The following is a 17,599-nucleotide window of genomic DNA, read 5'->3' on the forward strand; positions in this document are numbered from 1 at the left end:
TCATGCAAACTTTGAATAATATAAAGTAAGTACACCTAAGTGTGTTTAGCAGGATATTTCACAATGTGAAAAAAACACAAGTTCACATCATATACAGATCAAATATCTGGTGAAAAAATGAGGACTTACATAAAACCTTTAGATTTGAAGTTTATCAAATACCCTTGAGCAGTCTTTGCCTATGAAGATAACCTCTCTTCTTCCTGTCCCGTCTTTTCTCACATCTTTCTCCATCTCTGAGTGAGTTGAAATGACCTGACTTAAAAACCTTCCCTTCATGCTCGCTCTTCTTCTGTTGCACTAGCTAGACGCTTACAACTTCTAGCCCACTTTAACCCCCAAGAATAGCTCTATAAATGAAAATAAATTATATGTTTTTGCCTCTTTCACATCTTTGTATGCAATAAGCCCCGGTGATGGACAGTCTAACAGAATAGTTTGTTTTTTATGTGTCATTGTTTTCACCATTTAGGCTCAAATCAGTTTGATATGAAATAAATTCACCTCAGATGTGCTAAACCTAAAGTATTGAGCCTGTTTTGAAGATGCAAGAAGTAGAAAGTGCAGGTGTATATGTGAAAATGTAGGGAGTAAAAGTAAAACAAAATTCAGAAAAATAAGAACTCAAGTAAAATACAGACACCTGGAAATTCTGATTAATACAAAACAGTTCAAGTCAAATCATTTTTGTGAGGAGGAAAAACTCCCTTTGAACAGGAAGAAATCTCTGGCAGAAATGGACTCAGGGAGGGGCAGCCATCGGAAGTGACCATAATTACTTAGTATTTTTACTTAGTTACTTCCCACCTCTGCACATGAGCCACTAGTCTGTCAAGTTGTGTGAAACCTCAAGCTGAACATTGACAATTGTGTGTCGACGATTGTAGTCTTTTAAAACCAGATCCGACTTAAAAGAAAGTCACGATGAATAAATTCATCCCTTCATTTACTCAAAGAAACTTAAATTGCAAAATCAACACTTGGGTAAGACTGGAAACAGGAGACTGAGACCATAAACTGATCCCTTAAGACTTGGTTTTGCAACCAGAGGAGCCCCTGCTGGCCATTAGACAGAATGCACACGTCAGGAACTTGGAGTGTGTTTCTCTCCTGAGAGCTGGAGATGACATCCATGTTTTATAAATACAGTGAAAGAGCAAAAAAAACCAAAAAAAAAAACAATGCTAAGGGAAATGTGCATCAGATATTAAAAGAAGAAAAAGAAAGAAAATATAAAGAAGCAATGAATTTAAAAGAAATGTCCGTCCTCACATAATCTGTAACAGTACAGATATTTGGTGCAATCCTTCTGAAAGTGCTCCAAGGATCCTTTGTGCTGTTTATTGAGTAGGTGCAGCAGTTTGAAGGGAGACGTGTGAAACAAATAAAGCTATAAAAATCCTTCCTTGAACAGGATTTCCTGTTTCCTGTAATAAAAGAAAACAAGATGAAAGGTTAATCATATTCAAGACTGAATAAACAGTAAATTGAAATTATGAAATAAGTAAAATGTTGACTCACTAAATTCCACTCCTTCGATAAACTCTTCCACTTGCTGCACAGATGTATGAATGAAATATGAGTTTGTGGCTCTGCTGCTGTATATCATCTGGCTATTGCAGGTTTAAATGGAAGGGGTCTCCTGCTTGAAATGCTGCAGCATATTTACTGTCACAGGACTCACATCTCAAAGGCTCCTCCTCAGACTTTACCAGCTGACTTTATTGGGCTACCATGAAATATACACACACTTTTTTTTTATACAAGGGCTGAGAGTGTGTGTGTGTGAGCTGTAGCCGAATAAAAGTATGACTGAAAAAACCAAAAAAGTGAGTATGACTGAGTATGAAAAGCAGACTGTACTCTGAGGGTCATTTCGGTTGAAGGCGAATGTTAAAACATGGTAAAAGACCATTTATGAGTCACATCAAACTTCCTAGTAGAGATTACTTGTCATGGATCAATATAGAAACATGGTTCCTAAGAGCAACTTGTGTATTACATCTTTTCATCTTAAAGATATGTAAACGTGTAAACAAAGCTTCAGTATTTGTATATTCTGATATATTGAAATACCATAAATAATTTGTGTAGCTTTAGAATTAAAGAGCTTAACACTGGGTACAATTTTAGAATAGAAGAACAGACGATTGCTGAGATTTTGGTGCAAAGTTTGGGTTCATTTACTATTTATAGAGACTGTATGGATTGGGACAAATTTGTTACAATGTCCCACTGATGCATGGTGCTGCTTCTTTTATAGATGAACTGATGCCATCTCTTTTAAACGGATACCCCTACCATAGCCTAATACACATGGTTGGACATGATGTGTATGAGAAGACAAGCAAAAGCCTTTTGGTCTGTGTAGAGAGCACTGTAATCACTGGTATTTAAACAGATTGTGCCACTTTATACTGATTGCTTGATATTCGTTGTAGTTCCAGTGATGACGAGGGCAGTACATGTCAAATAACGCAGTATGGTCATTGCAAGATCAGGTAAATGTGAAATGACAGAGGTTCATGGTGAAAAAGACCTCAGTTCAAGCTACTGCAATTCTCACAGTGACAAAGGCTCTTGACTGGAAGCTGTCAGTAATTATAATTAATTTTAGCACACTTTAATCTGCTGGGAAGCTTGTGTAAACAAATTCAGACTGGCAGGGAAGTGTGGTGTCCTTTCCAACTCAAAATGAAAGTGCAAATACAAAAAATGACCCAAGCCAGAACTTGAACAAGTGGCTGCTTTTCACACATCCAACCAGTAATGCTTAATTTATGCTACCTGGGTTGTGTCTGTTTGCTGAGGTAGTTGCCTACAGAGACGGGTTATGTTAATTCTGATCTAAGCTTGTTTTCCAGAACCACCTCCTTCCTTGGACTTGACTTTCTCAACAAGGGGAGACTTCAGTTCACTGAAATGTTAATAATTTCTTCAGAAAAAGAAAAGTCACACTGTGTACAAACCAGCCTTATAAAATCCCCATCACACAAACTTTGACAGTCATAGAGATATAACCAGCAAGACCTTTATTACATGGTCGTTTTGCACGCAAGGACACCAACCATGTTCACCGTACCTTTACCAAAAGCTCAGCTGCAGAAGCAAACTCTTTTTACATCTAATGAAACTGCTGGAAACGTTTACAGGATCGCTGCTCTTCTGTATGAGAGAGAAAGTAAAACTTTATTTGCCTTTGCAGAGCAGAGGAAGACTTCAGATGATGCCAGTGGAGAAAAGCTGGTTATGAGAACAGGAAAGATCAAGGAGGGATCCTCTAAGAAGACGGTTGAGGTAATAGTGATAATCAACCATTTCAGTTCTAAATTACTTGTTAATTACGTTCCTGTTTTGAACTGTTCTGTTTTATTTACTTATGAACAATCTCTCTTTTAGTGGTCAGAGCTCAAAGAGGTGGAAAAGGCACTTATCAAAGGATACTCTCCAATGAACCCCTCCCCGGTGTATGACAAGGTCAACAACAAACTTTTCTTGTTTTTCATCTGTGTTGAAGACGCTATCACTGAAATGTACCAGAAAGAAAACTGTGACAACAGGACCCGTCTCTGATACATCACAAGTGAGGATCTCGGAGAAACCTGAAGCGATGTGACCGATTTGACGTAAGAACTGAGTGAAATAAAAAACTGGTCCACATTTGCTGTTGGGCCAGGCCATGGGATTCAAACAGAGTGGTCGACTGATTATCCCAGTTTATGCTTATACTTCCTTTTGCTGCAAACCTTGTTTATTACCAGGTAGTAAATCGTATGCACTCTCACTGTTTAGTGGTAGTCATAGCAAAAACCGGAAATTTGGGGAACTGTTTAATACGGTATCAGTTGAGTGTGAAATGGTTGAACTTTCCAAAGACCACATCTACTGCAATGCCCGTAATGTGGGCGGCTATCGAGTGGAAGCAGTTAGTGATCATAATGGAGTTAAGTTCAATATTCTCCAACCGGGAAACAAGCTTATGGAAACAGTTTCAGGCTGTCAGGGAAGCGTGATCTCCTTCCCAGCTCAACAAGAAAGTGCAAACACAGAAAGTGACCCAAGCCAGAACCTTGTAAAGTGGCTGCTGTTCACGCACCCAACCACTAAATCGCACAGGTATTGATCTTGGTGTGTATCTGAACAAATCCCCACGTGATCCAAAGGCATGGAGCGAACCCTACATCATTAATGATGGACCCAGTGGTCACTCAGACCTGACCTGCCACATTGATGATGGCTGGTTTGCATGTGTGTTCTAGTGTGGGCAGCAGGAAATACATGAGCAGATAGCCTCTGTTGTCTTTCACTACACTGACATCAAGGAAGGGACTGAACTGTAGATAAAGAGATAAAATATAATCGCAAACCGGCGGCCTGCCCAGGGTGTACCTTACCCTGAGATAGGCTTCAATTTCTTCTTTTGATGAAGTTTAGTGAAAGAATATTATCAACATGAACTCACAGTCATTTCTTAAACATAAAGTCGTCTGTTTCTCTCTTAATGTTATGTAAGTCTTGTAGTAATTGTTATGGATGGATGTAATGCATCTAATCATTTGGTAATACTGTATAATATAGAAAATACTATAAAATAAAACAATAACATTCCTCTTGTGTTTAGGTTCATTTTCTTTTGTTCAATTTAGAAGCTCACGTCACAACCAACCAACACAGTGTCTTCTTTATGCAGCATCCAATAAGAGCCCTGCTCTGAAGGCATCGGCATGCATCAACATATTTATTATATGAAACACGATTAGTTGACCGGAGACATTATCTTATAGGTGATGCAGAAGTTTATGTTTTACATACTGAGTGTATCTACAAAGTCCAAATATGGAGATAATTGGAAGGGTTTCCACATGAAGGGCATCCAGAAAAAAAATCTGTGCCAAATCAAACATGTGGACAGGTGTCATCTACAGTGGTGACACCTTTGGAAAAAAGTGCCTAACCTCCTCCTCATTTTCATTCTTATCCTCCTCCTCCTCCTTCTTCTTCTTCTTATCCTCCTCCTCTTCCTTCTTCTTCTTCTTCTTCTTCTTCTTCTTCTTCTTCTTCGCATAGACTACATATCCACTTATGCCAAAGGTGTGTGAAGTACTGTGTGAATCCTCAGGCTGAACATTCACATCGTGTTACCATTGTAGTGTTTTGAACCAGATTTGACTAAAGAAAAACTCATGATAAATAAATTCATACCTTCATTTACTCAAAAGAACTTAAATTGCAAAATCAGCACTTGGGTAAGACTGGAAACAGGAGACTGAGAGCATAAACTGATCGGGAAAGTGCAGTAAGGTCATGCTCTCTTAAGACTTCGTTTTGCAGCCAGAGGAGCCCCTGCTGGCCGTTAGACAGAATGCCAAGGGAAATGTGCATCAGATTTGGGTTTTTTTTGTTTTTTTTAAAGAAAGAAAGAAAGAAAGAAAGAAAGAAAGAAAGAAAGAAAGGAAAAATAAATAAAGAATGAATTGAAACAAAATTTCCACTTATTGAAAGATGCCACAGAAGCTTTAGCAGTGCAGATATTTGCTGTCATCCTTCTGAAAGTGCTGGAAATATCCTCTCTGCTGTTTATCGAGAAAGTGCAGCAGTTTGAAGGGAGACGTGAAACAAATGGAGTCATAACAATCCTTCCTTGAACAGGGTTAGGAGTGACTGAGGGAGAGCAGCCAAAAACAGGACAACAAGGACTATTTCTGTGATGTTCCCTCATCGCGTGCTGTTGCTGTGATCACATTTCAAGTCTAAACCTACTTTGTCTCTTACTGCTAAAAAGAACTGAGGATTTATGGAGCATCACAAAGAGCCTAGAGGATTATTAATTTATTTTTACTGCAAATATTAACATCACTTTCTTTGTCCTCAGTGAAAGCCTGTTGCAAGGAACAAAAGAGAAAAGGAGATGAAAGGTTAGTCATATTCAAGAATGAATAAATAGTAAATTGAAATAAGTAAAATGTTGACTCATTAAATTCCACTCCTTCAATAAAGTCTTCCACTTGCTGCACAGCTGTAGCTGAATAAAACTCAGTAGAACTGAGTATGAAAAGCAGACTGTACCCTGAGGGTGATTTTAGTTAAAGACAGATATTAAAACATGGTAAAAGACCATTTATGGGACACATCAAACTTCCTAGTAGAGATTACCTGTCATGGATTCAGAAACATAGTTCCTAAGAGCAACTTGTCCAGTCCATGTTGATCACATTCTTTCATCTTCAAGAATTTAAAATTATGAGCAAAACTCCTGAAAATTGTAAAACTATTATTTTATTTCACAAATACTGTAAATTATCTGTGCACCTTTAGAATTAACGTGTTCAACAACGAGTACAGTTACAAAAATAGAACAATAGATGATCGTTATAGATCTGAGTGTAGAGGTTAGGTTTATGCACTCTTTATAGAGACTATATGCATTACTAATATTGGCAGGATATGGAGGAAATTTGTTCTAATCTCTTACTGACGCATGGTGCTTTTTATACGTCAGTTTTATATGTCAGTTTAAGAACCAGTGCCACCATTTTTCAAACACAGCATACACGCAAACATGCCTTTTCTTTTGATGAGTTGCACATTTGCAAATTAAATGGTTAACTCCTCTCAGACCTACAATAATGAAATGGTTTATACATATTTGTGCATTTCTCTAGAAAGAAAGTGCCAAAGGGCCTTTGATCTTGATAATTCTGCACATTTTAATCATAATTGTTTCTATTTTGCTGTGTGTGTGTGTGTGTGTGTGTGTGTGTGTGTGTGTGTGTGTGTGTGTGTGTGTGTGTGTGTGCGTGTGTGTGTGTGTAGGTGTGTGTGTGTGTGTGTGTGTGTGTGTGGATCCGAAGCTTTCTTCTGGGAAATCAGCCCTTCTCCACAACTCATCTCTGCATACCACAGCAAACACCACCGAGAACTTCTAAATAAAGACGAGGCATAACTTGTAATAATACCCAGCAGCTCGATGATTGAGTGAATCTAATATTCTTGCTGTGTACAGGCTGGCGTACACCACAAAGCAAAAACGTCACTATTAGCTCGCCTGACAGAAGTGTTTTGAAAAATGAAGACGTGGTTTTAATAAAGAAGGCCTGGTTTGCAGTAGGATGTGAGCGAATATGTATGCACTCAAACCGTCCAAAGCTAAACAGAAAAGGGAAGGATAACACGTGTACATATCCAGATGTCTTGTGTTCTTTCATTCTAAAGGTAGCAAACCAGTCACCCACCACAAAATAATCTATACACGACACAGCATCGGGAACTGATCATCCTGTTCTTCAGATAGATCGATAGTTGAACTGTGAACGCTGTAGGCGCAGACTGTAGGTGTTCAGAATAATCAGTGTATTTAAATTATTGAAACATACGTATTCTTTTATCTTAAAATGATAAAAAATCAAATGGCCCATTTGCCACACAATGATGGATAATGTCAATAATATTTATATAAGCCTAAACAGTCTCTTTATAATTTTTGTCATCATCAAGTAAAATTAAGAATATTAAACTTTTTAAAAAAAATAAATTTATCGTTGTTTTCACATTTTTATTTAAAATCCTGCAAATTTGTCATTTAAGTCTAGACTTTAGTTGTATTGAGTCTTAAAAAAAGATTTAAAATTAAGCAGTAATAATTAAAAACATAGCTGAATGTATTTATATGAACCGGGTTCATTTGATATGGTCTTTTTTAATCTTATGCAGATTCCGGTGTAATAAATAATTGTAATAAAAAGTGCACACACGAAATTAAAATGATCCATTTTATTCCAAACACACTGAAAGATTTTAAAAACATCTGTATTGAAAGCATTTACTTCAGGGAATCAGATTCAGTATTTGGTAGCCTTGTCGGTCTCAGTGCAGGCGCACATCATTAGATTAAATTAAACTAGACGAAATCTTAAAGATCCGGTCGGGAAAAGCAGGCAGCTGCGAAAGAGTGAAGTTGGGTATCATTCCGTGGAGTGAAACGGGATGCAGGAGGCAGGAGGTCGGAGGCAAAGATCGCACAGCGGCGCAGCATCCGGCGTCCAAATGTTCAAAGTTTTGACAAGAAGGGACATTTTTGGAGAGGATCGAGGAAAGCGCAGGTGTGACGCTGCTTACAGGTGGTCTGTTGGGGATAACCCGGGACTCGAAACCACTTTCTAGATCCTGATCTCGGTACAAATCGGGACTCTGGAGACTAGAGACCACCCTGCGCACTCCGAGGAGAGGAAAAGCGGGCATCAAAGTGAGCTCCTGCGCCCTGGAGCATTTAATCGGTGCCAAATATAAACTTTGCCTCTTAAAGCGTTTCCTGCGACGAAGAAAACTCCCATTTTCAAACATATCCGCTGACATGGGATCCAGAGTCCAGTAATTCCCCTTGCCTGGGTTCCCGGGTTCCCGGGGCATTTTGACAAAGCAGTCATTCAAAGACAAGTTGTGACGGATTGAGTTTTGCCACGAAGGGAACTTCTCCCGATAATAAACAAAGCGCTGACTGATAAAATCGCATATCTCACTGAGAGTGAGCCTCTTTTTGGGGCTTTGGAGGATGGCCATGGTGATGAGAGCGATATAAGAGTACGGAGGCTTCACCGAGGTAATTCTCCTTCCGGGACCCTCCTGCAGTCGGACTTCAAAGTCGTCCTCTCCCTGCACGCCAGGAGAAAAGGATGAAGGCCGTCGCTCCAAGTCTACATTACTCTCCCCGAACACTGATACATCTGTCCTCCTCACAACTTCTCTGCAGTCCGCCTGGCCCCCCACTTCAATGTCCGCCTCATCCATGGGCTTGTTGTCCAGCGTCATGATCCGGACTGTCCGGTAGGCCCCAGCGGGCGAGATTCAGTGCCTGTCTAGGACAGAAAGTGGAGACCCCCTCGTTTCCTTTCATTCACAAAAACAGTCACGCATCTGACTGCATCCTGACTTTTGAGCCTCCCACTCCGAACTTCCCCCTCCTCCTCACGCAGTCTGTTTTAACACAGCTGCAGGTATCCACAAACCTGAAGATGTGGGGGAAAAACATTTTATTTAATCACAGATAGAGAAATTAAATGATGATACTGAAGGCGTGGTTACAAGTGCTTTCAAGTACATTTTAACTGCACGTCCATGATGCATATTATTTATTTATTAAACGTTTTGGGGATCTACACAGTTTTCTGACTCAGTAATCGTTGCGTGTGTACCGATTAAGTTGTTCTTTTTCTTGGCTATTATGCCACTTCGTGTTCTTATTTATTGTACCCTTTTTGTGTACAGAACTTTGCGACTATAAAAAAAAGACTTAATACATTTCATTTGCTAGATTTGATGAATGGTATACAGCAAGCAGTAAAACAATGCCTTCTAATTAAAGTGAAACTGCAAAAGCAAAACAGAAAAAGTATTTCACCCTTAACATTGCACAATAGGGTTGGAGAGCCAGGCTTAGCCATTTTATCTACTATCTGCTAATTGTTCAATTAGCCGTATTTTATGTACCCATAATGTTTCAGCAACAATTAAAATGAATAAATCTCCACAGAGGTCTTTAAGGAAACGTAACTGAGTAAATGCACAAGGCTCGTCTTTGAACTGCACTGAGTATCAGAAGTACAAAGCTGGACAGGCTGCCAAGTACCATAAAATTTGATTTGTGTACATTCATTCATTATTGATTATAGCTGATGTTTAAATGACCGCAGCAGGTGAGACGTTTTGGGGCATGTGTAATGTAAAATAAGAGCAGGCATATGAATTTCATTGAGCTTGAGCTCTCTTTTATGTCCTTGGCTTACATAGCGCTCATTTCCTTCAGTATTGCTCTTTGCTGGATGGTTTAGCACATGGCAAGAGAGCCAACTCAAGAAGACGTAATCCATTTTGAAATAATAGCTGCACTGTATCAATCCGTGCGAGGCCACCCACTTGGCCAGCAGGCCTGTAGTGCATGGTGGGCTGAAGGAACTGTGGGAAGCCTCATTACTGAACATTTCTTCCCTCTCACTGTACTTTAATTTGATATGTGCACCCATTTGAAACCAATTTATCATTTTACAGTCACTGCAATACTAAGCTAAACTCTTAAATGAAGAACGGGGAGACACAGGTTTGTTCATGAATTTAATACAAACAAAAACCCATGCAAACACACACAAAACCCCTTTTCACCATCTCACAGAAACCAGCAATACTAAGGAAATCTACACACCGATTTAACAAGCCAAATAAAATAATGCTCAGAAACAATGGCCCAGATAAATACCAAAGAAAAGTGACCACTTATTACAACCACAATTAGAAAAAACAACAACAAAGACAACAAAATAAATAGCTTGATTTAACTTGTTCAACTAAATGTATCTGATGAACTTAGTAACTGAACTGTCGCTGTCAGGATTAGGAGCAGTAGGAGTGTTTTACAGTTAATAACAGTGAAAAACAGCACTGAGCTCAGGGCCTGTACAGAAATAACTTTCTATTACAGCTGTCGGGTACTACTGACCATTATATGTAAGCGACACTGAAGCTATTTCGATGAAAAATTTCACGACTAAACTTTCCACTGAATGCGTCACTTTCTGACAGTGGTCCTTCAGTATCCTATTTATTTGTATAAAGGATTCTCAGCTCTGCTACAAAGTCTGTGCGTCCTCAGTATATCCCTCTTGGTGAAAAAAAAAACAAAAAACAAAAAGCAAACCTTCTAAGCTTCATCACACATTCTAAATACAAATTAAGGAGCAGAAATAGGATCAGTACAGAAAATACTTTTTTCTCCATACAAATTTAAATGTTGTTTTTTTATTACTTTTTTTGACGCACACAGTCATAGAGGTAAATGTGTACCATTGTCTGAGGTACAGTGCTATAACAGTAAAACGAATTTAAATACCTTGAGTCAGGTAAGAGGTAGTCATATCTGTAGTGAACTGTAAAGATTTACGAGAGCAGCGAGTATTGTTTCAAACTGTTGTGTGCGTCTGTGCAAAGCTCTGTCACATGTGGGCATAAAAACCTGTGCTGTGTGCAAGTTCCCTAGGTGGTGTGTTTCCGCTGAGCTGAGGTCAGCCTCACAAAGTTTCCACACTTGAGGCAGCACGCGTTGGAGTTGCCCTCTTTCCGAGGGATATGCCAGCAGTTGACACAGCGCACCCTGTACTTCTTATACCTTCAAAAGTAAGAGAAAAAAATGCAGTGGTGGTTCAAGTATTTGCCCTTTAATGCTCAGGTGCATATATGCTATTTAGTCAAATTATGATAGGCAGATGACTGATTTATAATAATACTACAAGGCATTTTACAAGCATTGACATTTAATACTTTTCCAAAGTAGATTGTCTTCACATTCTTTTGAGCCCAGCACTACTCCTTATTTCGAAAGCTAACCTGTGTTTATTTCACAAGAGAAATTATGAGCCAGTGAGTACTAACATGCCGTTTCATGCAATCATGAGTTTAATGCATTAGTCATGCATGAAGTAAAGTTTCTGTAAGATGCAGTCAGACTCTTGTGAGAATGGAAAAAAAAATAAGTTGATCATTTCTGTTGTTTGTGAGATTGAAATTGTTTAACTGCACAGTGTTGTGGCAACTGACTGCTCAAAACATGATGAAAAATGATGGCAAAATAAGTAAACATAAACACAAACCGATTTGGAACAGGTTTCCACAAAATACAAGTTAGAATATATTAATTCCTTTAAGCTATAATTCAACATCATCAATGAGGACACAAAGAAAATTTAAGCCTCTGTTAAAAATCAGAATAATCCAACTGATTATTGTGATCAGCCCTAATGCACAGCTTCAGTGTTTAAGACATTGAATATTGAATATCGAGCTACCTTATCCCACAGGCATTGCACAGTGGAGTCCCGTCCTCGGCATCTCTCCACATGGGGGTCTTCCTGGTGCAGCATGATGCACAAACTTTACCCTCTAGTGAAACAGAAATGAAAGATTAAGTAAGTAGCAGTAAAACTGAACTGAGTGTGCTTAAATCACTTATTGCCAAGCATTTTTTTTTTTTTATCTGAATTAAGGAAGTGTTTTAATGCAACCAAACATTGTGACTACATTTGCAATAATCATTTAACCTCCTAGGACCTGGTGTCCACATATGTGGACATCACATTTTGGGTTGTCTAGACCACAATACTAAATTTTGCTCTACAAGGTCCTGATATCCTCCTCTCGGAAACTACATCAGGTAAAAAGATGATTCTTTATTTTTACATTTATCAGCTCCCAATCAGCCCAAATAGCAAAGAGAAATTAAAATTGCATGCCATGAAAGAGTTCAGGTCTTAGGAGGTTAAAGATACATTTGTAATTTTACGCCTCAAAAACTTTATCAAATTATTAAACAATAACCAACTCCAGACAATAACCTCAATTGAGCGAAAGACATTTATATTTTTTTAAAATACAACTACAATCTACAACTTCACTGGAACATTTATACTGCATTTTCTGTTAACTGACAAATATATGAGAACAAGGCTGCATATCTGTCAGGAAGATTGGCTCTTTGGTCTTTAAATGCTGGAAATACAGCGCACTGACATTCCCACTTTACCAAAAATGAAACATACGCAAATGTCAAATAGTTATAGATTTGTAAAGAAACTTTGTATAGGAGAAGAAAAGATTTGAAAAATTATGAATGAAATTGAATGAAATTAAAGATATGAATTATGAAAAATTATTTAGAGTATTTTTTAATAGTGTTAGCACTCAGATCTTTAGCTGATGATAAGTACATTTATTTAAAGTTGAGCTTATTTTTCTGTTGTCTTAGCTGACATTCACGTTCTGGTTATTCAAGTTATTTAAACCACAACTTTCCTAAACACTTGTTTGAAACAGTCACACCTGTTTGACCCTGTTGGGTTACATATTTCTAAGGTGGTGGTGTCCTCTAGTGGAGATTATGGGTATCACACACAAATGCACTTCTATAACACTATAATGCTGCAGATACTTTCTTAATATACTGTATTTTACATACTTTATTTGTTCTTACAAAAAGTTATATATTTTTATTTCCAATATTAATATATTGGGATGTTTTGCTGAGTGTTTCACCATCTGGGGTTAGTTTAGTGTTGTATTCTGGATAAAGTCTCCTAAGACAAAGTTTTTCTAAGACACACTTTTGGGCTGCACAAAAAATTTAGTTAAAGTTGAAAAATGCAGTGTTTGTGTATTAGATAACTAAATAAATTTTTTACAATTCCAGTCTCAAACTGTGTTAAGACTGAGATGCCAACATGACCTGTAACACTTGTTCAGAATGTCTTTGATTTAATGCATTTTATTATATTAAAAAAACGAAATAACACTGAATTATGCTAAAAAAAAAAATTGTACTTTGAGCTTAATTTTTAACATTGAAAAATCAAATCAAAACAAGCAAAATACTCTGTAAACTCTTCTCTGCATCTTCTGTTAGATGATCCAGGAAAAACAGTAAAATAAACGAGCAGCTTGCTTGAGGACATAGTTAGGAGGTACTCACTTAAAACACTGGTTGTGTGGCCGTTCTCCTCGTCTGAGCTGCTAGTTTTAAATGATTTCTGTGATGACCGTGTCCTCAGCCTGGGTTTTCTCACACTCCTGCAGAGTTCCTTGCTGTTGTGGGTACACACGCATAAAACACCAATAATGTGAGAGGATTTCATGTAAGCTCCTACCACGTTTTGTAATACATGGCGTGTACCGAAGATGTGTTTGTCTACCTGTATTTTGAAGTTATGAGAAGCCGACACTGCTCCCTGCTTTCGTCTAGCTCCGTGTCCATCCTGAATGTCACTCCCTGGAAGTCTGGGTCTTGAATATCAACACTACGACTGGGACGAGGCTGTTTTCTAGGAGTCTTAGTTCTCCACTGGTGCAAAGATGAACCGTGATCCTCCTTTTGCATTGTCCAAAGTTCTGCTTTGGATGGTGCAGAAGATTTTATCGGGGCAGTTGGAGGGGTGTCTCCATCTATGGGGGCATCTGCACATTCATCTGGTTTTGAACCTAAGAGAGAATTCTCCGGAGCGCTGAATGTAAGTGATGGTGATTGTGAACAAAGTTGAATGGGGCTCAGAGGAGGCAGCCTGCTGTCACATTGGGCTTCCACAGATAAAGTAAGATTCGCATTAATATCTAGTGACAGTACTGGCTTTGATAGAGTAGTACAAGTCTCATCATCTGAATTACAAGTTAGCTTAGTATTAAGACATGCATTGTGTGCTTGTGATAAAGCATATTCAAAAAAGGGTGCATTTAAAATATCCTGTTTGCTAGAAGAACAATCCTTCTCACACTCCTGGCTGCACCCAATTTGTGTGTTGACAGTGAAGTTAACTTCTGTTTTGCTCTTGTGTTGAGGATGCAGAGATGCTGTTGTACTGTCTCCCGGCGAGTCTGCTCTGTCAGTGTCTGTTGTCTCAGCAGTTTCAAGCTGAACACCCATCTCGGAGTCTTTCACACAGCACTGTAGTTTAAATCCATCTCCTGTGGGTCTTCCTGTCACTTTTTCGTCAGCACTGACAGAGGGTGTGATTTCTTGTCTCTCAAAGAGACGAGGAGATGGGCCTAACATGCATTCACCAGTTAGAGTGTCACTTTCAATTGCAGCTTCTGTAACATCTGGTGCTGCAGTGGATAATGTGACTGTTGAATAGCCTAATTTTGTGGCAGATGAGGCTGAACTTGGGTCTAACACCTCAAGATTTTCCAAATGAAGCAGCTTTTCACACTGCAAGTTGATCAGGCTCAGCACTTTCCAGGGACTATTGCGTTCACACTGTGATGTAGTTGTGACATTGCTGCTTTGACACTCCTCATTTACCGTTTTCAGCTCATTACATGGCAGCGAACAAGACAAACTATGGTGGCAGGAACCATTACAGGTATGAAATGAATGTGCATCGCCTTCCTTTTTCATTTCTAAAGTATCCTGGACAGAACTAGCAGAGGCTTCAAATGAATGTGGACCCTCTTCTTTTTTAATTACTAAAGGATCCTGGCTATATGTCTTAATCTGTGATTCACTGGGTAGATTTGAGTCTGGGAAACTGTTGTGGATAGGGGATACAAGCTTGGAAACTTCTTGGAAAAGGTAGAAGAGTGCAGACTGGGGTGAATCGTGTTCCACTTTGCTCTGGCTTCCCTGGATAAAGTCAGCTTGCATCCTTGATTTCGTACTCATACTGAGGCACAGTCTGCAATATGAATAAGAACAAATAGCTTTAGGACTAGCAGAGGTAAATCTGTGCATGTTTTCCCTGTACGTTCCCTTCATCTTTTCTCTATTACAAAATATTGTACCTTTAGCCCTTTACACCTCTGACATGACAAATATGCTTCCTACCACAGGTCATTGAAAGATATTAGTTTCTATCAATAGTCCACAAGCAACAAGTTGACTGCAAGCAGCTAAATATTTTATACAACGTAAAATAATAGCATAGTGTCATTTGGCCTAAATATGTGGGTCATATAACTGGAAGACAATTTAGGGTTCAAAAATGGTTAAATTGGACGCTATGTAATTTTCTGTTGCATATTTAAGAAAAAACAATTTATTTTTAATAAATTATTGACCATTAATAAATACTCAATAAATTTCAAATAAACAACTGTTGAAATCTACCCTGCCCAGCTTTTCAATAGTCACACTTTTTTGTAGTAATTTCACTATTTAATTTCAATTTTTTTTTAATTTATTTATTTTTCTTACATATTTTTAAATACACGATTCATATAATAATTAAGTCTATTAGAAGGGAAACAGATTAAAAAGATTTCTTGCGAGCTAAGAAAGTAATTTATAAACATGTTATTAAAAATGATACAGTAACCGTATGATATTACACAAGATTAATTATCAAGATAATTATTTATTTCTTTTGTTTATACATTATGTAATACAAATGACAAACAAATGACATAAATACTCAGGATCACAGAAATGCTGTTTTTTATACACACATTCTGCTCAGAAAAAGATACTAGGAGTCAATTGTAAGACTCAAAGTCAAGGAGGTTCTTTTGGTAACACTGGGTAACAGGGTTTTATTAGAGCGACACATTAAATCTGGTCAGAAAAGAATGGAATGTACAAATTATATTAAGAGGTCTGACATTTGTCTACCTTTGGTGTTAGCACCGGAGTTAATCATTCATCACTTCCTCTTTACTGTCACTAACTGTTTTTCTCTTCCTTTTCCAGACAAGATAAGCGCAACATTATTTTAACTGTTATATTTGGATCAATAATTTTTTTTATAAATTACATTTTGTCTCAGAAAAAAATTGTAATTTACACAGCAAACGTATGTTTTTGTATTTTGTGCATGGATTAATGCACATAGGTGAAACAGAAAATGGCTAAGGCTATCCTAAAACTGAGCTAATGCGGCCAATTATATGCATGCAGTTACAGCAGATAAGCTAATGCTATGTTTGTTTTTGTATCAAAAAACAACTTTAAAAAAATGTAACTAGTTCAACTCACCGGAAAGACTGTAACAAAACTTTTCTGTGGCGTTTAAACGTGTTTGGAAACGTCAAATGTTGCACTTCCTGCCTTCTAGAACGTTGAGTAGCCTAAATTTTTCGCGGTCGTCGGGCCGTCGCGAGCGCAGCAGCAAATCCCACTAATATTACGTTAATGCGTTAAAATGAATGCTTTTGAAATCATTGATTTTTTTTCCTCTTACAGGCCATGAAAAAACGAATGCCTAAAAGTTTAATCAAAAATAGATAATTCTACAGCGCATGCAAGCAGATCTACAATTTAGCATTGTGATTATATTTAAATAAACTCTGTAGGCAATGACTCACTTAACGTAAACTCAGTATCAGATCTCAGTAAGCACTCGTCAAGTTAAATGATTGCATATTCCGAATCATTATCTGTAATCGTGCATCACCTTCACCTCCTGCCATAATCGATCTTTGTCTTCTATGTTTTTGACCTGTGATGGCCTCTAGCTAACAGTGTCTTTATCATGAGATGAACACGTTTAAAACTCGTGGTCTAACTCTAACTACAAGCGTTCAGCCCACTCTACCTGACATTCATGTGGAGTACCAATCTTGACGCTCACCCGTGATCTTCAATCCGTTGTCAAATAAAAAATTAAGCGTGTCGATTTGCTGGGGAACTCGAACCACTGAAGCTGGTTGCTATGACTGGATCAGATTCTGGGGCCAGAAGAAGGTACGCGGGTGTTTTCCGTTTGCTAGATTACAGCCTGTCTGGGTATAAAAGCTTTGCCACTCCTAACTCCTGTTCATTTTGTAGCTACTACTTGCCTGGATACGCGAGTGGAAAAACCTTTTTCTTTTCCCCGGCAATGACTGTTAGCTAGTTATGCAGCCAGTAATGGTTATTTAACTGTTGGTGACTCAGTGATAAGGTCAGTATCGTGGCCTTTGAGTTGGTATTGTAAGGTTGCTGGCTAAAGAGTTAAGGTCATCACCAGGTAACTTTGACAGGGGGCTATCTGGTTGAAGTCGTCATTTCACTTTTAACAACCTATATTAAAACCTTTCACAGATGTGCATTTGCACTAGCAGTCACACACATAAGGTTATAAAATAAAATATGTACAAA

The 17,599-nt window shown here is 38.1% G+C and overlaps 2 protein-coding genes and 1 pseudogene across 6 annotated transcripts; 1 reads left to right on the plus strand and 2 right to left on the minus strand.

The window, feature by feature from the left end:
* Window positions 1–2,579: 2,579 nt before the first annotated feature.
* LOC146516754 (sialidase-3-like) lies at window positions 2,580–4,374 on the plus strand (annotated as a pseudogene). Its single transcript, XR_014874744.1, has 2 exons — window positions 2,580–3,297; window positions 3,400–4,374. The product of XR_014874744.1 is annotated as a sialidase-3-like (transcript).
* A 3,381-nt stretch (window positions 4,375–7,755) lies between these two features.
* LOC146516755 (forkhead box protein D3-B-like) lies at window positions 7,756–9,050 on the minus strand. Its single transcript, XM_085163770.1, has one exon. The coding sequence runs from the start codon at window positions 8,803–8,805 to the stop codon at window positions 7,888–7,890; it is 918 nt and encodes a 305-aa protein (XP_085019896.1). The 5' UTR covers window positions 8,806–9,050; the 3' UTR covers window positions 7,756–7,887.
* A 938-nt stretch (window positions 9,051–9,988) lies between these two features.
* On the minus strand, window positions 9,989–17,217 carry zglp1 (zinc finger GATA like protein 1). Of its 4 annotated transcripts, none has more exons than XM_085163765.1 (5): window positions 17,055–17,186; window positions 13,725–15,200; window positions 13,505–13,617; window positions 11,829–11,922; window positions 9,989–11,152 (listed from the first exon to the last, which is right to left on the minus strand). In XM_085163765.1, exons 1-5 carry the CDS (start codon window positions 17,063–17,065, stop codon window positions 11,020–11,022), a joined length of 1,827 nt encoding a protein of 608 aa, XP_085019891.1. In that variant the 5' UTR covers window positions 17,066–17,186; the 3' UTR covers window positions 9,989–11,019. The 4 variants fall into 4 exon arrangements, with proteins under 4 accessions (XP_085019891.1, XP_085019895.1, XP_085019894.1 ...); XM_085163769.1 differs by lacking the exon at window positions 17,055–17,186 and adding an exon at window positions 16,914–17,033; XM_085163768.1 differs by lacking the exon at window positions 17,055–17,186 and adding an exon at window positions 16,496–16,619.
* Window positions 17,218–17,599: the final 382 nt, after the last annotated feature.

The sequence above is a fragment of the Neolamprologus multifasciatus genome, chromosome 6, assembly GCF_963576455.1.
Source record: "Neolamprologus multifasciatus chromosome 6, fNeoMul1.2, whole genome shotgun sequence".
In the NCBI taxonomy this organism is placed as follows: domain Eukaryota; kingdom Metazoa; phylum Chordata; class Actinopteri; order Cichliformes; family Cichlidae; genus Neolamprologus; species Neolamprologus multifasciatus.